Source organism: Miscanthus floridulus, chromosome 7 (genome assembly GCF_019320115.1).
Source record: "Miscanthus floridulus cultivar M001 chromosome 7, ASM1932011v1, whole genome shotgun sequence".
Taxonomy (NCBI): domain Eukaryota; kingdom Viridiplantae; phylum Streptophyta; class Magnoliopsida; order Poales; family Poaceae; genus Miscanthus; species Miscanthus floridulus.
Window position 1 is genome coordinate 31,714,590 of NC_089586.1, and position 25,016 is coordinate 31,739,605.

A 25,016-nucleotide genomic window follows, 5' to 3' on the forward strand; every position below is an offset into this window, starting at 1 on the left:
CGGCTTGGGGACAAGCCGTTGCTAATGGGGGGGGTGATGTCATGGTCCGGCCCGCTGACAAGTTGCCAAGCTTGAAAAGCCCAAAGTTTAAGAGGGTGAGGAGGCCTAGTACAAGATATGCGGGTTCGAAATGGGTGACCAGCAGTCCCGTTGCGTCGGGTGAGTCCGTTGTTCCCACAACAGCTGTAAGCGAAGAGTAGAAAAGGAGAGGGAGGAAAGCTGGTTCGTTTTATCTTAGTTGGCGTTGGACTTAGACGGCGAGCTGCGGCCGCCTATCCAGCCACTCGGCCTCGTTTAGTTCCAAAAAGTTTTCTCAAAAAGTGCTACAGTGGTCATTACATCGAATCTTGCGATATGTGTATGAAGCATTAAATATAAATGAAAAAAAGTAATTGCACAGTTTGGTTGAAAATCGCGAGACGAATGTTTTGAGCCTAATTAGTCCATGATTGAATACTAATTGTCAAATAAAAACAAAAATGCTACAGTAACCAAATTCTTAAATTTCACCCGGCTAAACACAGCCTGAACTGTTGAATACTAAATAGATCGTAGGTACCTCTGTCGTTACACGCCCAAACCCTCGCCGTCGCGCCGTGTCCAAAACCCCCTTACCATGGCCGCCGCGACAACCGCGGGGGCCGGAGCCGCGACCCCGCAGCCGCCACGGCAGTACAAGCTAGCTCCGCAGAGCGAGCTGCGTGTGGAGGTGCTCCCCGACGCGCCCCTCCGAGTGCGCCTCGTCACCGGCACGGCGGAGATCTTCGGCACCGAAATGCCCCCGGAGGGCTGGGTCCCCGTCCCTCCCCGATCCAAGATCGCCGTAAGCAAACCCAGTTGGCCCCTCATCCTACTTTTGCGGTCATTGTTCGTCGGTGTTGATTTCAGTCGCTGTTTGTGTTTGTTTGCTCAGGTTTTCACCTGGCACGGCGCGACAGTGGAACTGGACGGGGTGAGCGAGAGCGAGTACACGTCTGACGAGGTGAGCGCTCGGTGGCCTTCTCTTTTTTGGCATCGTTTCTGTGTAAATTTGGGAATAATGAGGTTATTGGGGGTGATGCTGTGGTGAGATGATTTTGTTATTGTGGGTTACAGACTCCAATGGTAATTTATGTCAACACGCACGCCATTCTGGATGCCCGTAGGGCAAGGGCGAGGGCTGCTGCAGCTCAGGGGGGCGATATGGAAGCCTCACAGGTGAGTTATCCTGATTCAATCCATCTCATGACCATTCAATTGTAGGATTGTTACATAGCTAAGGATCTGTAGGAGATGCAAAGCTTTATCTCAGAACAATTAGTTAGTCAGCTTGTTAGTTTCTCAATTTTTGGTCAATTGTGTGGAATGCTAGTTTAGTATATTCCTAGAGATAGTCAGAGTGAGTGTAAAACAATGTGAAATTTGACATAGTGCCACTTTTAATTCTTTATTAATGTTCAAAGACATAAGCAAGCCTACAAGTGATATTGTCCTGTGTGATTCTGACATTATTTTCAAAAGACAAATCAGAATGTAATTATCATATGTAGCTCTGTGTTGATGATAACATCTAGATTGCAATATGGTTCTATGTTCCATATGATTGTGTAGGAATAAATTTTACTGGAACCCTAACAGGGTACGAGTGTGGCAGAACATCATCACAGATTGAACTTGAACATGAATAATGAGCTGTTGTTCTTGGCACGGGACTTTTGTGCTTATGGGTCTGATTGGTTGCCTATATTAGCATTAGCATTTTATTTAGGCTTTTTGCAGTGCAGTTTGCTCGTGTTTGGTAGGCTCTTATGCAGGCTTGCCCAATGCTCAAAGCAGGCCTAATGCTAGATTAGCTAGTACGCCAGATTTAGTCGTATTAGACGATACAGATTTGTACAAGCCGATGCACAGACAAAAAAAAAAGAAATATTCTCATCCTCGTACCTCTAATAGAAACATGAGACCTCAACTATAACATGGATGTGACTACATGCAACAAAATGTAAACAATCAAATACAGTTTTATCAAATGCGGCTTGCTTGTGCAGAACAACCAAACACCAAGACACTGCATACGTTTATGTTGACTTAGGCTGAGGCTTATACAAGCAACCAACCAGACCCTATATTTATCTCCTTTTCCCTGGACTATTTCACTGAAGTTTTCTCGCTATATCTGGCTTAGGGACCTAGAGTGATTGTTGTGGGGCCAACAGATTCCGGAAAAAGTACTCTCTGCAAGATGCTCCTTAGCTGGGCTGCCAAACTGGGCTGGAAGCCTACTTATGTCGATTTAGATATTGGCCAGGGGTCTATAACAATCCCTGGATGTATTTCTGCCTCACCAATTGAGAAACCTATAGATATAGTTGATGGGATTCCCTTGGAGATGCCACTGGTATACTTCTATGGCCACCCAAATCCAAGGTATCTCTCCACTTTATTCTTTGGCAGTTGATACTACTTGGAGCTTTCTGCATTAACACTGTTCTTTTGTCTACTGCTTTGGCACCTTAACCGTTGCTTGTGTTACCAACAGTATTAATGCGGATGTTTACAAAGTTCTTATGAAGGAGCTAGCTAAAACATTGGAGAAACAGTTCTCTGGCAATGCTGAGTCTAGGGCAGCAGGAATGGTTATCAATACAATGGGGTGGGTTGAAGGCCTTGGGTATGAGGTTAGTGGTTGGCTTCAAGTAACTAATGGTCATTTTTCAGATTCATACTGTTCCCCTTTGTGTAGTAAGTGATAATTCATTTTTACGCTCTGCAGTTACTTCTCAATGCAATTGAAACCTTCAAGGCCAATGTAGTACTGGTACTGGGACAGGCAAGTTCTGCATTGTTTTGTTCATGTGAACATTACTGGTTTTTTTCAGAAGGTTTATGCTGTAGATGACTCATCCTGTGTTTCATTTCACACTCATAACTGCTCAAACATAGACTATATTATTTGTTCAACTTATAGCCAAATGTCATAGGTATCCAAACATTTCATTATAGCAGTATGCCAGTATGCTATAATCAAGGTTCCATGTTAATCATTTTAAAATTAAAAGTAAATGTTCCCTATAAAATCATTCATAAAAGAATTTAGACCCTATTGAGTAAGATGATATTTGTTTTTGGGGCTGGTAGAGACATCTTGGACACAAGTAGGAATGTGTTGCAGCAGTAAGTAGCAGCTAATCTCAAGTAGAAACAAAACATACTCTGCTAGCAGTATCCCTTTCGGCATGTTTTCTTATAAACAGATCATCAGTATCATTATGCTTCATTGATGCATCAAGTGTGCTATATTGAAGTTAATTGAGATATTTCTTTTCAAATAAGCCAAAAGAAAATCTGGGCCATATGAAGAAACCTCAGCTGCTGAAAATAAAGCTTTCTACTGACATGTCTAATTCTAGATAATAGTCAAAAGAGTACTCAGGCTGCAACAACTGATAATTCAGAATGATGAAGAGAGAAAAAGTGCATATAAGCACATGTGTCAAGTAGGAAAAATGGCAGATGTCGCTAACAACTGCAACTATTAGCATGTATGATTTGTCATATTGGCACACATAGCGTGATATGATATAAAGTGCTCTAGAGAGCTCTGTAATATTAGTCATTTTATCTTGAATGTAAAATCATGTATAATTATGAAACCATATGATAATGAAGCTCTTCTGGGTATTATCTGATCTATCTTATGGCTTGCAGGAGAAACTCTGGAAAATGTTAAAAGATGCAGTTCAAAGCAAGTCCAACATTGATGTTGTAAAACTTCATAAATCAGAGGGTGTTGTCCTCAGAAATTCAAAATATCGGCAAAAAACGAGAAGCTTCCGTATCAGGGTAAGCTATTTTTCTGGAGTAGAAAGTGACCAGCTATGCCCTCAAACATTGGTTTAAACTAAAAAGGCTTTGTTTGTTATCTAATGTGAAATTTTATTGATGATAGCATAGTTGTCATCATTGTACACCGTCACAGTCTTAGTAGCCTCTTTCTTTTTCCCCTCTTCTAATGTTGCCCTTACTACCTTTATGGGGTAATGTTTCACTGTCTCAACCTTATGTTTTGATCTGTCTTGTTAAAGCCAAGTCCTAATGTGCTCTTGCAGGAATACTTTTATGGGATTGCAAATGATCTTGCACCGCACTCAAACATTGTGAATTTCAGTGATGTCTCGGTGTACAAAATCGGTGGTGGCCATCAAGCTCCCCGTTCAGCATTACCTATCGGTGCAGAGCCTGTGGCAGATCCCACTCGACTTGTTGCTGTCAACATCAGCACGGATATGATCCATACAGTGCTTGCCGTTTCCTATGCTAAGGAACCTGATGAAATAATTTCTAGGTAATAATTTCATACCAGGTTTAACTTATGTAGGCTTGGTCCAATAAGATAGCTTTTATGCAAAAGTAACTTGGATTAGAGGTAGTAGATCACAAAGGGCTACATTATTTATAGAGTACAGCTGATACGCCAGCCTTCAGAAAATTAAAATACATGGTGCAAGTAATTGAGCCTTGGATTTGCTTGCATCGTTGTTCCACCACATCTTTAGGCACCCAGTTTATTTTCCTTTCTCAGGAGTTATCGATTTTGTTATTATCCAATTCACCAGTAGCTTAGCCTAGCCATAAGCTCTCGTAAGTTCATGGCAATTCCATCTTCCTTATGTTACTGCTAAGTTCATGGCAATTCCATCTTGCTTATGTTACTGCTATACTCTTTTGAGTGTCGTCAGCATTAAGTCATATTTAGATATAGATATGAGAAACCAAAGTCTTCTGACTAGTCTATCTTGCAGCAAGGTTTTCGTCTGTCAAGTGGCTCAAATCCTGGCAATAAATATTTTCTTAGGAATGATTTTAGTTGTCATGCTTTAGAGTTTGGACAAAGATAGTATGGATGATATTCTTCTTTTAGTGTGTTCATATTGGGCATGATGAAAATTTACTTGTGTGGTTGCTGCTAGATTACTTTTTTTTTTAATTTTTCCGTACAACTTTCTTTGAACTCTTCCTTTACTATTTAGCAAGACCCACAGAATTTTCAGCTTTCATTCCATCAGAAGTTGCATTACCTTTCTTGATATACGTTTGACACCTGCTACACGATACATTGCAGCAATATTGCCGGATTCATTCATGTTACTGATGTTGACATCCAAAGGTATGCTTAGGAGACAGCGCTAATATGTGAGTTTAGATTATCTGCGTGCACCAAGAACTAACATTCTACATTCTAGGAAGAAGCTGACGTACATTGCACCTTGCCCGGGGGACTTACCAAGCAGGCTGTTGATCGCGAGTTCACTAACATGGTACGAAGCCTGATCAGTACGCATGAACTAAGCGTTCTATGTCCCACTACTAACCAAGAGAAACGATGCAAGAGCTTTCTGTGTTCTGATTTCTTCTCGTGATTAAACGCCAACATCTACTGTGCGGTTGAGATAACAAAATTCTTGTCTAGCTGTGAATTTTTTGTCCTTGCATTGCAATATGCCATGCCCAGGTGATCCGTCGCCCGTCTCGAATAGCCACAAAATTACGCGCCATCTGTACATATTGAATGATCTGGATGTACCATAAATGATACCACGTATAAGAAACACCATGAAACCAACGTAAGCATGAATAGCTAAACTGTAAAAATGGTATAAGAAACACCGTGAAACCATTCTAGCCATCACATGTATGTAGAATGAAACTGCAAGGCACCAACATGATACAGCACTACGGCACATCAGATTGGGATGCTGCAAACCCAAACCAAATCCTCCCCCATCTGGACGGAATTTATTCAGCCCCGCGGATGATACATCTCTAAGCCGAAATAAAAACATACCAGGGGCGTTCCCACTGCAACTTCCATTCACTGTCTACAAATAATACAAAGTCGACGTACAACAGAAAGGGAAAAAAAATCCACTGGCACTTTTAACATCTTGTATAAAGATCGAGAAGCAGCAACAAAATCTCCAAACAAAAGAATTGGGAGACGTACAGGTCGGGCTCATGGAACCCATATCTAAGGACAGAAGATCTACAGACCCTGATGCCGCGGAAGAGAGGAGCATCAACACCAGTAAGTTAAGGTCACCGCCACAATTACAAAAAGTAGTCTGGGGTTTTGCGAGTTGTGTCTGGCTCAATTTGCCGAGGTGCCGGGTCAAATTGAAGGAAGTTCTGGTCCATGTTTTCCCCGATTTCAAGAATAGCAGCCATGTTACCACATCGGTAACAATAATTAGGCGCACTGAAGACTGTGACTACATTCTTATCCTGCATAAATTATAACAATAACCATTTAAGCTTCCAGTGGGATAATATCTGGGCAAAATAACATTCAAAGGGCAGAGCACACCAAAGATACATAATCAGCAAGTTGCAACCACAAGGGTGGTACTGTGGTAGTAAGTTCTATGAGAAAGGAATCCACAATGGCCATATTGTAACTGCAAGCTGAGCTAGAAAGGAACTACAAAGGTTATATTCATAATTTAGTATACTTTTTCGCGATACCAATCCAATTGGTTGAGCATATAAACAAATTGAAAATGCGACGCTACATTCTGAAGACCTACCTGGCACCAATTAAATCCTTCCATTACAAGTTGATGGGCCCTTGAAATGAGAGAGAGACCATTTGTATGGTTGAACTGCTGCGCAATGTCTTGCCCAAATGTGTAACCTGCTCCTCTTGGTGAAATTCCCCATCCACATCGGTCGTCTGGGTCAGACCACAAAAGATCACACATGGGTCCTTCATGAGGAACCTGCACACATTTTTTTAGGTATAGGAGTTGAGGATTAAAAAGATTAGACGTATAATGCATTCAATTAATACAGCGCAAGAATTAGCAAGCTATCAATTCAAGACCCATCACAACGGGCACCATTTCCTAGCATCTATAAGCATCACCTCAACATTCAGGGCAAGGGGCACTATCAGCTCAATTATTTTTAGTTATATGCATAATAATGTGCATAACAAAGTACGGTGATCTAAAAAAGAAATAGGTCTCTAACAAACCCTGTAATCATAGTAACAGAAATTCAAAGTACCTTCTTAAAATAGTTCACTATCAGATGCAAATGTTTCACAAACAAATACTCCCTCCGTCCCATAAAGAATGCCATTCGCACTTCTCGAGAAACAATCATTTTTAACTTTGACCAATTATATATAAAAGAATATTAATATTTATAATGCATAAATAGTATCATTAAACAAATCATTGAGTATATTTTCACAATATATTTATTTAGTGATATAAATGTTGATAAACTCCGCCTATGGTGGGGCGCCTTTGGTGTTCCAGCATATCAGGTCCCAAGCCCTGGTAAAGGAGGAGGGTTGTGTTAGGCGTGGCGAGCCAATGTAAAAACTTAGCCACTTAAATGGAGATGAAACCCGAAAGAAAATCGTTGGGGCGTAACCCTCTTAGCGACGCGCCATATCGGAACCCGGGTATGGTGTTAAATGGGCAAGGGCCGGGTCGTCACCCCCGTGACGCGCCGTGTCGTGATCTGGGCATGGTGTCAAGTAACCAAGGATCGGGTCGTCGCTTCCTTAGTGGCGCGCTACATCGGCGCCCGGGTGTAGTGAAAAATGAGCAAGGGTCTTCGCATCAGAGTCGACGGGTGCGAAGGGTAAGGAAGCTAGTCGAACCAACTAGGATCCGTTTAGGTAGTTGGAATGTAGGGTCACTTACAGGTAAGTTAAGAGAATTAGTTGATACCGCGACTAGGAGGCGTGTAAATATATTATGCGTTCAAGAGACTAAATGGAAGGGTCAGAAGGCGAAGGAGGTGGACAATACAGGTTTCAAGCTTTGGTATACAGGGACAGTCGCGAATAGAAATGGAGTAGGAGTTTTGATTGATAAGAGCCTCAAGAATGGTGTGGTGGGAGTGAGAAGGCAAGGAGATTGGATTATCTTAGTCAAGCTTGTCGTTGGTGATATGGTCTTGAACGTAATTAGTGCGTATGCCCCCCAAGTAGGCCTCGACGAGAGTGCTAAGAGACTATTCTGGAAAGACTTAGATGGCCTGGTTAGAGCTATACCTAGTAGTGAGAAGCTTTTTATAGGAGGAGATCTTAATGGGCATGTAGGTACTACAAGCGCAGGTTTCGAGACAGTTCATGGAGGTTTTGGGTATGGTAGTAGGAATCAGGAGGGGGAGGAAGCTCTAGACTTCGCGGTAGCTTTTGACCTGATGATAGCCAACACTTTATTTAGAAAGAGAGAATCTCATCTAGTGACCTTTAGTAGCAGACAACACTGTAGTCAGATTGACTTTGTCCTCGCAAGAAGAAAGGACAAACGAGCATGCTTGGATTGCAAGGTGATACCAGGGGAGTGTGTTGTTTCTCAACATAAGCTTTTGGTGGCAGATTTTCGTTTTCATATGCGTGCCCATAGGGATAAACAAGCTAAGATTGAAAGAACAAAGTGGTGGAAACTGAAAGGGGAGACGTCAGAGGTATTTAGGGAAAGGGTTATCAAAGGGGGCTCTTGGAAGGAAGAAGACGACATAAACAATATGTGGGACAAGATGGCAACCAACATTCGGAAGGTAGCCTCAGAGGTGTGTGGAGTAACCAAAGGAAGGGGACGTGAGGCTAAAGATACTTGGTGGTGGAACGAGGAAGTCCAAAGGGCTATTAAGGAGAAGAAAGAATGCTATAGACGCTTGTACCATGACAGGAGTGTGGACAACATAGAGAAGTATAAGGTGGCAAAGAAGACTGCAAAGCGAGCTGTAAGTGTGGCAAAGGGTAGAGCGTACGAGGATCTTTACCAACATTTGAGTACGAAGGAAGGAGAGAAGGACATTTATAGGATGGCTAGGGTTCGTGAGAGAAAGACACGGGACTTCAACCAAGTTAAGTGCATTAAGGATGAAAGGGAGCATCTCTTGGTAAAGGAGGATGAGATCCGACATCGATGGCAAGAGTATTTTGACAAATTATTCAATGGTGAGAATATGGACACAACCTTTCAGTTGGATGACTCTTTTGATGACACCAATAGGCGCTTTGTGCGGAGAATCCAAGAATCTGAGGTCAGAGAGGCGTTGAAAAGGATGAAAAGAGGTAAGGCGATGGGACCGGATGGTATCCCAATCGAGGTGTGGAGATGCCTCGGGGACATAGCTGTAGTATGGTTAACCAAGCTGTTCAACCATATTTTTCGATCGAACAAGATGCCTGATGAGTGAAGGAGAAGTATATTGGTACCGATCTACAAGAATAAAGGAGATATTCAAAGTTGTACAAATTACCGAGGAATTAAGTTGATGAGCCATACTATGAAGCTATGGGAGAGAGTTATCGAGCATCGCTTGAGAGCAATAACGCGAGTCTCTATGAACCAATTTGGTTTCATGCCCGGAAGGTCAACCATGGAAGCCATTTTCTTAATAAGACAAGTTATGGAGCGGTATAGGGAGAAGAAGAAGGACCTACACATGGTTTTTATTGACTTGGAGAAGGCTTATGATAAAATACCAAGGAATGTTATGTGGTGGGCGTTGGACAAACATAAAGTCCCAACGAAGTACGTCGGGCTCATTAAGGACATGTACAGCAATGTTGTGACTAGAGTTCGAACAAGTGATGGAGACACGGATGACTTCCCGATTAGGATAGGACTACATCAAGGGTCAGCTTTGAGCCCTTATTTGTTTGCTTTAGTGATGGATGAGGTCACAAGGGACATACAAGGGGACATCCCTTGGTGTATGCTTTTCGCGGACGATGTAGTGCTAGTTGATGAAAGCCGGACAGGAGTGAATCAGAAACTGGAGTTATGGCGGGAGACTTTGGAGTCCAAAGGTTTTAGACTTAGTAGAACTAAAACTGAGTATATGAGATGTGACTTCAGCACTACTACTCGGGAGGAGGAAGATGTTAGTTTGGAAGGTCAAGTAGTGCCTAGGAAGGATACCTTTCGATATTTAGGATCAATGCTACAGAGGGACGGGGATATTGATGAAGATGTTAGCCATAGAATCAAAGCAGGGTGGATGAAGTGGCGGCAAGCGTCTGGTGTCCTATGTGACAAAAGGGTACCACAGAAGCTAAAAGGCAAGTTTTATAGGACGGCGATTAGACCTGCTATGTTGTATGGTGCAGAATGTTGGCCTACGAAAAGACGACATATTCAACAGCTAAGTGTCGCGGAAATGCGTATGTTGCGTTGGATTTGCGGTCATACAAGAAGGGATCGAGTTCGGAACGATGATATACGTGAGAGATTAGGGGTAGCGCCAATTGAAGAAAAGCTTGTCCAACACCGGTTGAGATGGTTTGGACATGTGCAACGGAGACCTCCAGATGCACCGGTGCGTAGTGGAATCCTAAGTCAGGATAGTAACGTGAAGAGAGGCAGAGGAAGACCGAAGTTGACTTGGGTAGAGGCAAAAGGAGACTTGAAAGGATGGAATATACCCAAAGACTTAGCCTTAGATAGGAGTGCTTGGAAGACAGCTATTCACGTGCCTGAACCTTGATTGCTTCTGTTGGGTTTCAACTCTAGCCTACCCCAACTTGTTTGGGACTTAAAGGCTTTGTTGTTGTTGTTGTTGTTGATATAAATGTTGATAATATTTTTGATAAAACTAGTCAAACTCAGCACGCATCCCATAGCTTCATTCTTTTTGAGACAGGAAGTATGCATGTGCTGGCAGATTATAATTAACATAAGCAAACCTCATTGCAAATGGCTACCGGTTGGTCACTTCACTAATAGTGAGATGTCACTATGCCAACCTCAAGGCCCCCCCACCCCCCACCCCCCAAAAAAAACAAAAAAAAAGGAAATAGAAAAAACAAACCACTTCAAGCACTGGGTATCTTTCTATGCCAATGATGCTGTGATTTTTCTATGGCCGTCTTGCAATGATGTCAATGTTATCAAGCTTCTGGATAGGTTTGGACATGTCTTGGATCTGAGAACTAATTTGGCAAAGAGTTCTGCAATTCCCATTCATTGCTCTGATGAAGACTTTGCATACATCTGAAATTTTGGCTTGTACAGTAAAGGAATTTCCTTGCACCTACCTAGGCTTTCTCCTTACTGTCCGCAATGTTTCAAGACTGAATTGCTACCTGTTTGAGAAGATTGCTGACAATTTTCTGGGGTGGAAGGCTTCCCTAATGAATAGAGCTGGGCTCCTTATTATGGTCCGAGTGGTGATGACGGTCACTCCCATTTCTCTGAAGATCGCTTTGGGTCTTCCAAATGGTTGACCAAAGCCAACGACAAAAACGCAGAGGCCCTCTTTGGAAAGGTCAAGGAACAAGCCAATGGAGGTCAGGAGGTAACTGCTTGGTGTCCTGGGAAGAGTACAGCGACCACTAGAATATGGCGGCTTGGGTATACAGTCTTGAAACTCTGGGTTGGGCTTTATGCATCTGTTGGTTGTGGGCACAAAGGACAGACCCTTTGTGTCCATCAGCTGCTGTCAGTTCAAGTGCCGGAAAATGCCCAAGCTCTCTTTGATGTGGTTTTAGGCTCTATAGTTGGAAATGGAGACAAGATACAGTTCTAGGCTGACCCATGGCTACAAGGAACATAGCAGAACTAGCTCCTAACTTGCACAAGATGACAAGATGATTTCAAAAGGACAGTCAAGACCCGGACAGTACTTCAGGCACTTCAAAAATGCACTTGGGTGCCTGATACCAAAGGAGCCAAAACAGTCAAGTGCTGGTCGAGTATCTATATATTTGGGACTTAGTGGATGATATGGTTTTGCAACCAGATACTCCTAACCAGCACCGACGAAAGCTGACCCAATCTGGCTCCTACACTAGCAAAACATCCCATGCTGCCTTTCTTTCTTGGGAACTATCATGTTTGGTCCTAGGAAAAGAATTTGGAAGAGCTAGGGGGGGGCTCTAAGATGCAAATTCTTCTTTTGTTAGTCATCAATACCGGTATCGGACGGCTGATCGCATTGCAAAGCACCGATTGCCTCACCAGCCTGCCTACCTGTTTTGTGATCAGGCTGAGGAAACAATTTAGCACATCTTAATCTCTTGTGTGTTCAGCCAGCAGGTCTTGACTATGGTTTTTAAGAAAGTTTCCATGGCTGCAGTTGCACCTCCAGTTGATGCAACTCACTTCTTTGCAGCATGTTTGGTTTACGTCATGAAGCAGTTTGGAATAATCCGATCCAAAATTCAAGCCTAGCTGAGACATTTGGTTTGCGTTGCGTCATCAACTCGTTCATCATGGAATTGTTCCACGTGCGGCGTCCCCACGAACCAACAGCGAGCTCATCTCTCAGGCAAAGTCATTCCGCAAAAAACGTCAGACAAGCTGAATCCTTTTGGTGCCTGACCAGCCCATCGGAATGGATTCAATCTCCAAATCAAACAGGCTATTAGATGGTAAGGAACACTATCAGAAATGTTCCCAAGGAGATGCCACCAGGGCTTGACGCCTTGACCCTTCTAGTGGCCTAGGAAGAAAACATAGGAATGCTTGTGTGTTCGATGGAGATTTGCCAAATATTCTGGGTCTCCTAAAAACAGTGATTGATGAGTGTAGTATATGGTGCATGGCAGGTGCTTCTAATCTCCAGGATCTGCTCTTTAGGTTATTTGCCCCAGAACTTTAGGTTCTGGTTGGTAGGCTAAAACCCTTGGTTGTGATCTCTACTTCAGTCAGTGGCGAGTGTTTTTTTCTTTTTGGTAGATAGCCAGTTGTGTGGTGTCTTCAGGGTGGGGCTGTTTTAACTTGCCCGTATACCTTTTTCCTCTCTTAATGAAATGACACGCAGCTTGTTTGAGAAAAATGAGACCTCAAATCAGTCACCGATTAACACTAAATGGTATCAAGTATAGATCAAGGTAAATCCCTTGTATTGCTAAGTGCAAGTGCAAGTGCAAAGTGACAGAATAAGTGTTGGAAAATGTCAGCTTTCAATATAAGCTTTCATGATTCAATCACATGCCTAAAGTTGCTGATTTTTATTTGCTGTGCTTTAGTTCTCCTTACTTCCTTAGGTAAGCCCATTACATGAGAAGATTAAACGATGTTGAGCGTCCCTCTAAAATCAAATGTCGTTACAAAATTGTATCAGCATGACTTGAGATAATCAAATATGGTGGCATTTGTCTAGATAAATAACTGTATCATGGTTAGAGCACCATGTTTGTACCTTAATCGGTATTAAGGATCCACAGTTCTGTACATAAACATTAAACATTACGACCACATCAAACATGGCTGATCTACTATTTGCACATACCCAAAAATACATAAATATGTTAATTCTCCCAACATCACAAAACTACCTACAGCATATCAGTGTTATTAAGCAATTTTATCAAATCATTTAGTCGACCCTAGTTGCCATGGGACCAACAGGCGACTAATCATGATTAGTTGTCAACCAGACTGATTAGTCAAGCCTAGTCGGTCATAGTAATCCTGTATATTTAGGACCGATATAACAATATTAGAATCTACTATACCTAAATAGGAAACCCCCCACTAGCAGATTTCTCTGCAATTTCATGAAGCCACGTCATCCCACAAGCCCCACCAAGTTACTAAGCTCGGTCACTAAATTACAATCCCACTAAATATAATCAGAATGAAGAGACAACGATGAACTCCAAATAAATTGCATTCCTAGCTCCTCAACCGTACAAGCCATTTACCCCATTGCTCTCATATATTAATTAATCAATTTAGCTTGCATCGAACATCTTTTCACATTCACGGTGGTATCACCACTCCCACTTCCCATTAAGGCTAAACAAAGTAGTATATCAGTAATGAACGTGCATTAACTTTCCTTCACTTCTGTAACAGCTACGCCAACAAGAGTAAAATATATTGGACTTCTATGCCCCACGTTTCTTTGGCAAGGGTCAGCGACTCTTATGAACCTTTGAAATATTACTTCGGATATTCATCCTCATCCACCAAATCCGCTATTTGTGCCTCAGTAGGAAAGATCAATTGGCACTTCTTGTTTCCAAGCAGCAAGATAATCGTAGGCTATTTCCTATTTGTAGTTTCATGTGCCCAAATGTTTTATTTTTATTATGCATGTGAGAGTCCAAGAATTAGATATGTTTTTTGCCTAATCATGAATAGGATTATGTTTGATTTATATCTATAGGATGTCTTAGTATAATTTATACTGGGAGGATAGGGATTCACTGAATCTGTCTAAATTGTTGGAATAGAGTTTGCACTGAATGATGTTCACTTCTCCAATAGCAAGCAATAGATTAAGGATGGCATTTTTAATTTCTTTGCACAAGCAGTGCAGGTAGGCAGGAGAATTATACTGCCCGACTAGCTGACTAGCCACCGACCCATTGAACCTAACCGCTACCCATATGACTAGGCTCAACTAGGCAATTTAAAACCATTGCAGCATACAAGACATCCATAAGTCACAGCATGATATACTGGAGGCAAGGAAGAAAACCTGGTTCATAATGAAAGCAGTGCAATGTTGTGCCTACCTCCTGTATGCGATCAAGAGAACGAATGTTATCCAATGTGTCCAATGACGGAGAGAGGCCACCATGAAGACAGAAGACCTGCAAAATGGACGTTTCTCAAACGTCGAAGGCATATATTCGGCAAGCCTATAGTAGCATCAACCATAACAAATTGAGATGCATACCTGATTTTCTATAAGAGCCGTGAGAGGCAAATAATCGAACAAGTCTGTAAAATACTTCCATACATTTGCATTTCCATATTTTCTTAAGCATTCATCATAGAAGCCATACCTGAAACAAACCAATCAAGGTCAACAATTGTGTGGTTGCACTACAGGCATACACTACAAAGTTCACAGAATAGCTTGGAAACACAATGGTGTACAGGTCCATCGTGCATGTGTCATGCAAACAAGTGGAGTTCATTTCAATGAACTGGAGCATTGCGTAGAGACATAATAACAGTAGTAAAACACATGGAAGGTTTAAGGAAGAACACAGGAGACAGTTAGCAGTGCCTTGTTATGGCACAAAATTGATGGCAATCAGGTGGCCACAGACCTAGCTGGATGTCTTCATGCAGCAACATAGTGTTCCAAAAGACGGTATTCCGGGGCCGCTTATGTGCAAGTAGGCGAGGCGGAGGGGTACCGCGGCACCTTGGGTGCAGGCGGGCCCTCGGTGGAAACCCGGTGTCCATACATGCAGATTCCTGCAGGCAGGGATGTTGAGCGGCAGGGAAGGAGGCAGGAATAGATGAAAAGAGGGCAGCGACAAGACGAGGCAGGAGCAGTGAGTGCAGGCAGAGGAGAAGGCAGGGACATCAGGTGCCGGTGGCAGCAGAGGAGGCGGGGACAGCGGGTGATGGCGGAGGAAGCAGGCACGGCCAGAAGGAGGCGGGTGGTGGTGGAGGTGGCAGGCGCGGCCAGGAAGAAGCGGGCAGTGGTAGAGGTGGCAGGCCAGGAAGAGGCGGGCAGCGGTGGAGGCGGCAGGGAGGAGGCAGGTGCGGCTGGGAGGTCAGAGGGTGGATGTATAAGGTGAGGTGGGCTGCTTTTGATGGGCCTTTCTATCCAACCTAGGCCTGCAGTCTCCTGTTTCTTCTTTTTCTTTTAAGTTAATATGTGTACACATGTATATTTGTGGAACGCCTAGGCTCACCTAAGCTCTATGCGGAAGGTCACCGCCTAGAGATCACCTAGCGCCTAATGTAACCTTGTAGTTGACAATGCCAAGCATGTTGACAGAACACTAACATTATAGTTTACCACGCTAAATCAACGCAATTTCACTGTCCTAGTCCAGCATACAGAAGATAACTTGTCAAACGAGTGTTTCTGAAGCCTTATCTACATGAACGTTAGCTTTACGTGGAACTATCCATTTCCAAATTATTAAACATTTACTATTGTCAACAGGTTACTTGAGGAATAAGAAGACAAAATGATCAAGTATGCTGTTTGTGTGTGTGTTGTGTGGTGGGGGTGGGGGGGATCCATCTCAAACACTTGTAGCTGCTGTGGAAGTACTAATAATGAAAGTGGGAGTAGCAATTACGAGTTGCAATACAAAATCCAAATACTAGTAGACGTAAACTCACACTTGAGTGATTTGTCTGCTCTCATGATTTCCTCTAAGTATTGTAATTCTATCTCTGTAACGGACTTTCAAAGCCACTAACAGAGAAACTGTTTCAACTGAATAGTAACCACGATCTGCAGTCAAGAGACACATAATCAATTTAACAAAACTGACACATGGAAATAAAGTAATGAACGTCTACTAAATTATTTATCCCCTCAACACAAAATGAAATTATAAAATTACCTTCAAGCATTCAAATAAACAGCATATCGTATGGCATTTGCATATGAGCTACATGCATGAGCAGCCCCTGAACTTGTTATGGGGTGCCACTTAGTTCATGGACTTTGAAAACAACATTTCTGCCTTGAACTTGTTAAGTGATGCACCACAGTGGAGGCCGTGCGGTGCACCACTTAAACATTTAGAGACCCATGTTATGTTTTCAAAGTTTGTGGACCTAAGTGGCGCCCTTTGACAAGTTCAGGGGACGCTCATGCATTTAACTCTTTGCACATCTAAATTACCAAATGACATGGCAACTGTTCACTTTTTTGTCTTATTTAATAAAGATCAGCTCGAAAACAACAGGCCAACAAATCAACTACACTCCAAAATCCAAAGCACACTCACAATTCTTATGAAACTGCTGGAGGAGGAATCTAAATGCTAATAGATGAGAATTATTGTCTTCTCGGTAACCAAATGAGCTAAAAGGCAACAACAAGATCCTAGCAGGCTAGACCCAAAAGCGACGAATAACAAGACAAACTACAAGAACTCTAGTAGACTATGTTTTTTTTTAGACGCTCCAGTAGACTATGTTAAGCAGTAAAGACGTTCCCTAATTTCCCGATAACCAGATTCTTCCAACAATCCGGCCAGACGCACGAAAACCAACGACCTTTCAGGTTTACCGCATGATCTAAAACTCCCCTACTTCCGCCGCACCAAGCCCCGCATATAACAGATCGGCCGAGTCAGGCATCAGCACAGCTCCGCGCGCGAGCAGCTAAGGGGAGAGAAACCGTGAGCAGGACAGAGCCGCGTGGGGGAAAGCTAGGGCGGGGGAGCGTAGACACGCACCGACGTAGTCGCCCATGAAGAGATAGTTGGTGTCGGGAGCGTCGCCGCCGATGCGGAAGAGCTCGATGAGGTCATAGAACTGGCCGTGGATGTCGCCGCAGACGGTGACGGGGCAGCGCACGGGCTGCACGTTCCACTCCTCCATGAGGATGGCCTTGGCCTGCTCGCAGAGCGCCTTGACCTCCGCCTCGGGCAGGTACTTGCAGTCGCGCAGCTGCGCGATCTGCCGGTCCAGATCCCCGTGCGACGGCATCTCGTCCGCCGCCCGCTCCCCCCGCCCCGCGGCAGAGGTTGGGGGGGAGGGGGGGGCCTTCTCCGGCCGGCCGGCGGGCCCGCCGGCGGTCAGGTCGGGGCTAGGGTTTGGGGGAGATCGGCGAGAGACGGGGAGGAGGCGGAGCTCATGCCTCCATTTTTTGGGGGGCACGCTGCTTTGTTTGTTTTGCGAATGCGAGATTTTTTCCTCGGCTCTTCTTTCTCGGGACGGGGAACACCTCGTTCCAGGTGTGCAGAGAGCGGGCAGGGCAGGTCGGGCTGGGGTTCGTGTGTGGTTTGGTAGTTTTGGAGGGATGGAATTGTAATTTGGCAGGGGCCCATAGGGGCTGGTCAACGAAGACTTCGTAGTCGTAGGTTGGCCATGCTCTTGCCAGCGTTTCAATTTTTTCAAAGAGGGCAATTGTTACGTGTGCTGCCTCCGTTCAAAAAAAAAAGAATGTAATTTTATGTTTGATCGAATCAAACTCTCGACATTATTTATATTATAAAAATATTTGTAACTTTAAATTGATATACTATAAAATATATTGCATGGTGAATGTGTTAGAATAATAGGCAATTTCCATATCATTTTAATTCCATAATTTAACAGCATGATGATGACATATAAAGAAATATTAATCATTGAAATCGATTATCTCCATGGTGAAAATACATGCTAGATCATGTATCATGTGAAACATGTAAAAAACAGAAACATGTGAACTTGATTCATAAATCATAACAGAGAGAAACTGGCATGATATACATCTCAGATTTGCAACAAGCATAAGGCTACATATGAAGCAACATGACTGTAACGATAAAGCACATACATGGAGCATATATTTGACAGAAATAGACTGGTAATACTGGACATAGGGAACAAACTGAGAGAGGATGAAACGATCATATCCTCCCGTCCGTGATTCCGAAGTCGACATGCTGTAGGAGAAGAATCCTCGACGAAGAAGACGCCGGTGATCGGGAAGAATACGAAGACTCTTGGGCAGTCGCGTAGACACTCCCCAAAAACCTAATTGTCGATCCCCCGTGCAAGGTCCCGAACGACAAGGGCTTTGGAGGCACCTGCCCTCTCGCTCCTCCGTGCACGCAGAATTACGAGATGAGGAAAGCTATCGAACAACTGAACCGTGTTTCTGGAATGAGTCTCTCTTTTATCTGGAGATGGAAGAATCGCAAGGGAAGCCGAGAAGCCTCGGAGGCATACGCCGGGAAGATCGAGAGTCTCAGGGAGATCAAGCGTCAGGACAAGTTAGTGGGTGCTAAAAAATTAACACACACCACACCACGCCCGCCCGCCCGCTGCCTCGCCTCGCCACATCACGCCACGGCCCGAGCCCGAGCCCGGCGGCGGCGGCGGCGCGCGCGCGTGTGGCACGTCCTTGTCCGTTTCTCAACTTCTCAAATTAGACGGATCTCTTCCAATCATTTAAGTTGAGTCAACGTCCTTTTAACTTCCAATCCGGTACAAATAATAATACCCACAATTACAAGCCATAGAGTTATTAATTTATTAGATATATAAATAGGCCTAGCCCATAATAAATCCAACAATCCCTACCAAACTCTAGGGTTTGTAACTGTATAGTTCTAGAATCACAATTCTTTGATATACCAGTGTTTCGATGGAGACTGTTAAGTTGAACTTCCACCTAGAACAAGAGTTTTACTCAGTCACAACTGAACAATGGACTTGCCTTGAATTGACAGTTTTGTGTGAGATGAGATTCACTCAAGTCCTTTGCTGGTACTAGGTTGCAACAAGCATCCCCGCTGTTTGAAGCATATAAGTCACACTTCTATGCCTTTCATGAGTGTTTAGGGATAACCCAGGTCCCATAGACTATGACCAGTAGTCTGACTCATATAGGTGTACTTCTCAAAAGATGTTCTGTAGGACAACATCTCATCTTTATTAGACTTTCGAAATACATTAAGGTAAACACCATCCTGCCTTACAGAAAGAAAGATATGCATCAGAGATAGGTTCATAGGGAACTTTTCTCTCAATCTACTTATAGCTTGTTTCACTACTCTACTTCACGGGATCTCCGATCATATAGAGCAGGTTACCACTACAGTAGACTTTCACGTGGGTCTCATACCCATCTCTCTCGATGCATTTTCTATCACATTTCGTGACAGTCCCTTAGTGAATTGATCTGCCAGATTATTCGACGTATGGACATAGTCCAACGTTATAACTCTGAAGGTTTTCAACTTTCTGATAGTCTTTAATCTTCTTTTAACATGCCTTGTGGACTTTATGTTATTCCTGGAACTATTGACCTTTGTAATCACAGTCTGGTTGTCATAGTTCATTGAAATAGCCGGTATCGGTTTTTCAACTATCGGTAAATCCAACAGGAAATCACGAAGCCACTCGACCTCAGCTCCAACAGTGTCTAATGCAGCGAGTTCTGCTTTCATTGTAGACTTCGTTAAGATAGTCTGCTTGTAAGACTTCCAAGAAATAGCGCCACCTGCAAGCAGAAACACATATCCGCTCGTGGCATACAGCTCATCAGCATCAGAAATCCAGTTGGCATCACAATAGCCTTCCAGCACTTTTGGATGTCCAGTATAATGAATACCATAGGTCATAGTACCTTTCAGATAACGCAACACTCTCTCAAGAGCACGCCAGTGATCATCTCCCGGGTTTGACACAAACCGGCTCAGCTTGCTCACAGCATATGAGATGTCAGACCTTGTCGCACTCACAAGGTACATGAGTGAGCCAATGATCTAGGAGTATGTCAGTTGATCCCTTGCTATTCTTTGATTTTTCCTCAATAGCACGCTAGGATCATAAGGCGTGGGAGCAGGATTACAGTCACTAAAACCAAAGCGACTTAATACCTTTTCCACATAGTGGGACTATAACAGAGTTATCCCACCATCACCTTCTCTAATAAGCTTGATGTTTAAAATAACATTAGCTTCTCCCAAATCTTTCATTTCAAAATTGCTCGACAGATGTTTCTTTACTTCCATAATCACATTGAGATTTGATCCAAAGATCAGGATGTCATCAACATATATGCACAGCATAACAGCTTCACCCCCACCATATCAATAATACACACACGTGTCAGCTTCATTCACAGAGAAACCATTAGATGTTAAAGTATTATTAAACCTTTCATGCCATTGCTTTGGTGCTTGTTTTAGGCCATATAATGATTTTAACAACCTACACACCTTGTTCTCTTAACCATCCGCAATGAACCCTTCTGGCTGATCCATATAGATCTCCTCTTCTAACTCTCCATTCAGGAAAGTTGTCTTAACATCCATCTGATGAATGATAAGACCATAAGAGGCAGCCACGGCAATTAAGGTGCGAATTATAGTCAATCGAGCAACTGGTGAATAGGTGTCAAAGAAATCTTCACCCTCTTTTTAGGTGTATCCTTTGGCCACAAGCCTTGCCTTGTACCTCTCAATTGTACCATCAGGCCTAAGCTTTTTCTTGAAAATTCATTTGCAACCTATAGGTTGACAACCATAAGGACGGTCAATGACCTCCCAAGTTCCATTAGACATAATAGAATCCATCTCACTCCTTATTGCTTCCTTCCACAAGTCAGTATTAGGAGAAGAATATGCCTCTCTAATGGTAGTTGGTATGTCTTCCACAAGGTACACTAAATAGTCATCACCAAAGGATTTTGCAACCCTCTGTCTCTTGCTCTTTTGAGTGACTATAGTGTCATCCTCCTCAGGGATGTGCACATGAGAATCTTCAGTATGATCTGTTGGAATAGACAGTTCGTGTTCATAGGGAATTATAGTCTCATGACTTGTTTCACTAGATGTATTCTTCATTGGAAATTTATTCTCAAAGAATATTGCGTCTCTAGATTCCATGATTGTATCAACATACATATCAGGAACTTCAGATTTTATAATTAAGAACCTATAAATGCATAACCAAGGAAAATACAATCAACAGTTTTAGGCCCAAGTTTACGCTTTTTGTTGATTGGCACGTTTACTTTAGCCAGACAACCCCAAGTGCGCGAATATGAGAGATTTAATCTTCTCTTTTCTCATTCCTCAAATGGTGTGATCTCTTTGTTCTTTGTCGGAACTCTGTTCAGGACATGACATGCTGTCAAAATCGCCTCACCCCACCATTCCTTAGATAATCCCGCTGTACTCAACATGGCATTCACTAACTCTGTTAGAGTGCGGTTTTTCCTTTCAGCAATCTCATTGGATTGTGGTGAGAATGACGGTGTCCTCTCATGAACAATACCATGTTCCACACAAAACTCATCGAAAATATTAGAGAAATATTCTCCACCTCGATCGAACCTTAACCGCTTTATTTTCCTCTCAAGTTGGTTCTCAACTTCAGCTTTATAGGTCTTAAAATAATTAAACGCTTCATCTTTTGTTTTTAAGAGATACACATAGCAAAATCTGGTGGAGTCATCTATAAACGTGAGGAAGTATCTTTTACTGCTTTTAGTCAAAATTCCATTTATTTCGCACAAATCAGAATGGACAAGTTCTAGAGGTGCTAAATTCCTCGCCTCAGCAGCCTTGTGAGGCTTGCGGGGTTGTTTTGATTCAACACATACATGGCACTTAGACTTTTTGACCAAATTGAATTTAAGAATTAAATTTAGATTTGCTAACTGCATAAGACAGCCAAAACTTGCATGACAGAAACGTGAATGCCATAAATCCGACTCATCAGAAATATTAACACAATTCACCATTTTATTACACGCATCATGCTGTGATAAGCGGAACAAGCCTCCACAATCATATCCTTTACCAACAAAGGAACCATGTTTCGACACAACACATTTATTTGACTCTAGAATAATTTTGTAGCCATCTCGACATAGCATAGACGCACTAACAAGATTCTTCTTGATGGAGGGCACATGCTGCACGCTCTTCAATGACACCGTCTTTCCTGAAGTAAACTTCAGAATGACCGTACCAACACCAAGAACATGAGCACGCGACCCATTTTCCATCAACAAGGCGCCAGACCTCTCAACCTGGTAGGAAGAAAACAGAGAAACATCAGCACACACATGAATATTTGCACCACTATCCATCCACCACTCAGGTGAATTACATACTAAAAGAACAAATGGTAAAGAATTACCATACCCAGTTGCTCCTTCTCCAGTATCAGTAGTGACAACATTTGCTGATTTCTTTTCCTGCTTAAACTTGCGCTCAGGACACTCACTTGCCCAGTGTTGTTCACTGCCACAAACAAAGCAGCCTCCATCTCTCTTGTTGTTGTTCTTCTTTTTAAACTGTGCTGTTTGAACAGGCTTAGTTGTATTCTCTTGCTTGTTCTGGTTTTTCTTCTTTTTATATTTACGGAATCTAGAGTTTCTTTTCTGTACCACATTAGCAGTAGAGGTCTCAACACTCTTTCTATTGTCTTTTGCTCTCGCTCTCTCCTCAACATCAAGAGTACCAATGAGCTCTTCAACATTAAACTCTTGTCTCTTATGTTTGAGTGAAGTAGCAAAGTCCTTCCAAGAAGATGGTAACTTGGCGATTATACCGCCAGCCACAAACTTGTCAGGTAAGACACATGGAAAGAGCTCAAGTTCCTTAGCTAGTGCCTGAATCTCATGAGCCTGTTCCACTACAGATCGGTTCTCAACCATCTTGTAGTCATACAGCTGCTCCATGAGATACAGCTCGCTACCAGCATCGGTAACTCCAAACTTTTCCACAAGTGCATCCCATAGCTCTTTCCCTGTAGGAAGGATGATATAGCTTTTCTGGAATTTTGGATCAAGTGCGCTAATCACTGCACCTCGAAAGAGGTTGTCATCAGCCTTAAACTTAGCCTCATCCTCAGGAGGCAAGTTAGCAGGTTTGCCATCAGAGATGTGATAACATGACATTGTAGTGAGCCACAATTCCATCTTAGCTTTCCAAACCAAGAAGTTTTTACCATCAAAAGAATCAGGCTTTAACACAGCAGCAAAACCTCTGATAGAAAAATGCCTATAATTAGGTTTTTGGATTGTTAGAATAATAGGCAATTTCCATGTCATTTTAATTCCATAATTTAACAGCATGATGATGACATATAAAGAAATATTAATCATTAAAATCATGATATCGATTATCTCTATGGTGAAAATACATGCTAGATCATGTATCATGTGAAACATATAAAAAACAGAAACATGTGAACTTAATTCATAAATCATAACAGAGAGAAACTAGCATGATATACATCTCAGATTTGCAACAAGCATAAGGCTACATATGAAGCAACATGACTGTAACGATAAAGCACATACATGGAGCATATATTTGACAGAAACAGACTGGTAATACTGGACATAGGGAACAAACTAAGAGAGGATGAAACGATCATACCCTCCCGTCCGTGATTCCGAAGTCGACATGCTGTAGGAGAAGAATCCTCGACGAAGAAGACGCCGGTGATCGGGAAGAAGACGAAAACTCTTGGGCAGTCGCGTAGACGCTCCCCAAAAACCTAATTGCCGATCCCCCGTGCAAGGTCCCGAACGACAAGGGCTTCGGAGGCACCTGCCCTCTCGCTCCTCCGTGCGCGCAGAATTACGAGATGAGGAAAGCTATCGAACAACTGAACCGTGTTTCTGGAATGAGTCTCTCTTTTATCTGGAGATGGAAGAATCGCAAGGGAAGCCGAGAAGCCTCGGAGGCATGCGCCGGGAAGATCGAGAGTCTCAGGGAGATCAAGCGTCAGGACGAGTTAGTGGGTGCTAAAAAATTAACACACCACGCCCGCTTGCCACGCCACGCCCCGAGCCCGGCCGGCGGCGGCGGCGCGCGCGCGTGTGGCACGCCCTTGTCCGTTTCTCAACTTCTCAAATTAGACGGATCTCTTCCAATCATTTAAGTTGAGTCAACGTCCTTTTAACTTCCAATCCGGTACAAATAATAATACCCACAATTACAAGCCATAGAGTTATTGATTTATTAGATATATAAATGGGCCTAGCCCATAATAAATCCAACAGAATGTATGATTTTGATCAAATTTGAGGACGTCTGAGTCAACATTATGTCACAATTGTATGTATTCTTATTGGAACTGGCTAAGGTAGTAAGACCTAATTTTATTTTGTAGGGTGACACAATCACAATCTTAAGTTCTAGCTGCATCTTAAACTATTACATGGTCTTATTGGTGCTCATATAATAGTTTGCTTTATAACAAAGCAGAGCAGGTGATGATGACCATCTCAAAAATAAAATAGAAGAGACGGTGAGTGCCCTGGATTCAATTGGGGATCTCAAGGCACCCGGCCTTGATGGACTCCCATCGATTTTCTTCAAATCATTTTGGGATGTTGTGGGCAGGAAACTCACGCACCAAGTTTTGGATGCGCTCAATGGTGGGAAGATCCCTGATGGGTGGAATGACACGATCATGGCTCTAATTCCGAAAGCTGAGAAACCAAAAAAGGTGACTGATTTACGCCCTATAATTAAGCTTATGTAATGTGCTATACAAAGTTATCTCGAAGGTTCTGTCCAGGCGTCTCCGAGATATTTTACCTGAGATTATCACTTCAAACCAGAGCGCCTTTGTTCCGAGTCGGCTGATCTCAGACAATGT

The 25,016-nt window shown here is 42.9% G+C and overlaps 2 protein-coding genes across 2 annotated transcripts; one reads left to right on the forward strand and one right to left on the reverse strand.

The window, feature by feature from the left end:
- The first annotated feature begins 575 nt into the window (after positions 1–575).
- Positions 576–5,389, forward strand: LOC136466817 (protein CLP1 homolog). The gene is made up of 10 exons (XM_066465336.1): positions 576–823; positions 914–982; positions 1,096–1,197; positions 2,165–2,406; positions 2,519–2,657; positions 2,753–2,809; positions 3,688–3,822; positions 4,089–4,324; positions 5,102–5,146; positions 5,223–5,389. The coding sequence occupies exons 1-10, from the start codon at positions 617–619 to the stop codon at positions 5,308–5,310; spliced, it is 1,320 nt and encodes a 439-aa protein (XP_066321433.1). The 5' UTR covers positions 576–616; the 3' UTR covers positions 5,311–5,389.
- Positions 5,390–5,813: 424 nt separating this feature from the next.
- On the reverse strand, positions 5,814–17,469 carry LOC136466822 (serine/threonine-protein phosphatase PP2A-1 catalytic subunit-like). The gene is made up of 6 exons (XM_066465339.1): positions 17,129–17,469; positions 16,059–16,173; positions 14,644–14,752; positions 14,480–14,557; positions 6,564–6,755; positions 5,814–6,261 (listed from the first exon to the last, which is right to left on the reverse strand). The coding sequence occupies exons 1-6, from the start codon at positions 17,379–17,381 to the stop codon at positions 6,088–6,090; spliced, it is 921 nt and encodes a 306-aa protein (XP_066321436.1). The 5' UTR covers positions 17,382–17,469; the 3' UTR covers positions 5,814–6,087.
- Between the last annotated feature and the right edge of the window lie 7,547 nt (positions 17,470–25,016).

Bases quoted from the DNA above. Each gene is read 5' to 3' on its own strand.
- LOC136466817 (XM_066465336.1), top strand. From the start codon at position 617: ATGGCCGCCGCGACAACCGCGGGGGCCGGAGCCGCGACCCCGCAGCCG. The intron at 983-1,095 runs GTGAGCGCTCGG...TGTGGGTTACAG, and splicing joins GCGAGTACACGTCTGACGAG to ACTCCAATGGTAATTTATGT. The intron at 1,198-2,164 runs GTGAGTTATCCT...TATCTGGCTTAG, and splicing joins GCGATATGGAAGCCTCACAG to GGACCTAGAGTGATTGTTGT.
- LOC136466822 (XM_066465339.1), bottom strand. From the start codon at position 17,381: ATGCCGTCGCACGGGGATCTGGACCGGCAGATCGCGCAGCTGCGCGAC. The intron at 6,756-14,479 runs GTAGGCACAACA...AAATGTGTGCAG, and splicing joins CTCTTGATCGCATACAGGAG to GTTCCTCATGAAGGACCCAT. The intron at 6,262-6,563 runs GTAGGTCTTCAG...TAATTTATGCAG, and splicing joins AAGGATTTAATTGGTGCCAG to GATAAGAATGTAGTCACAGT.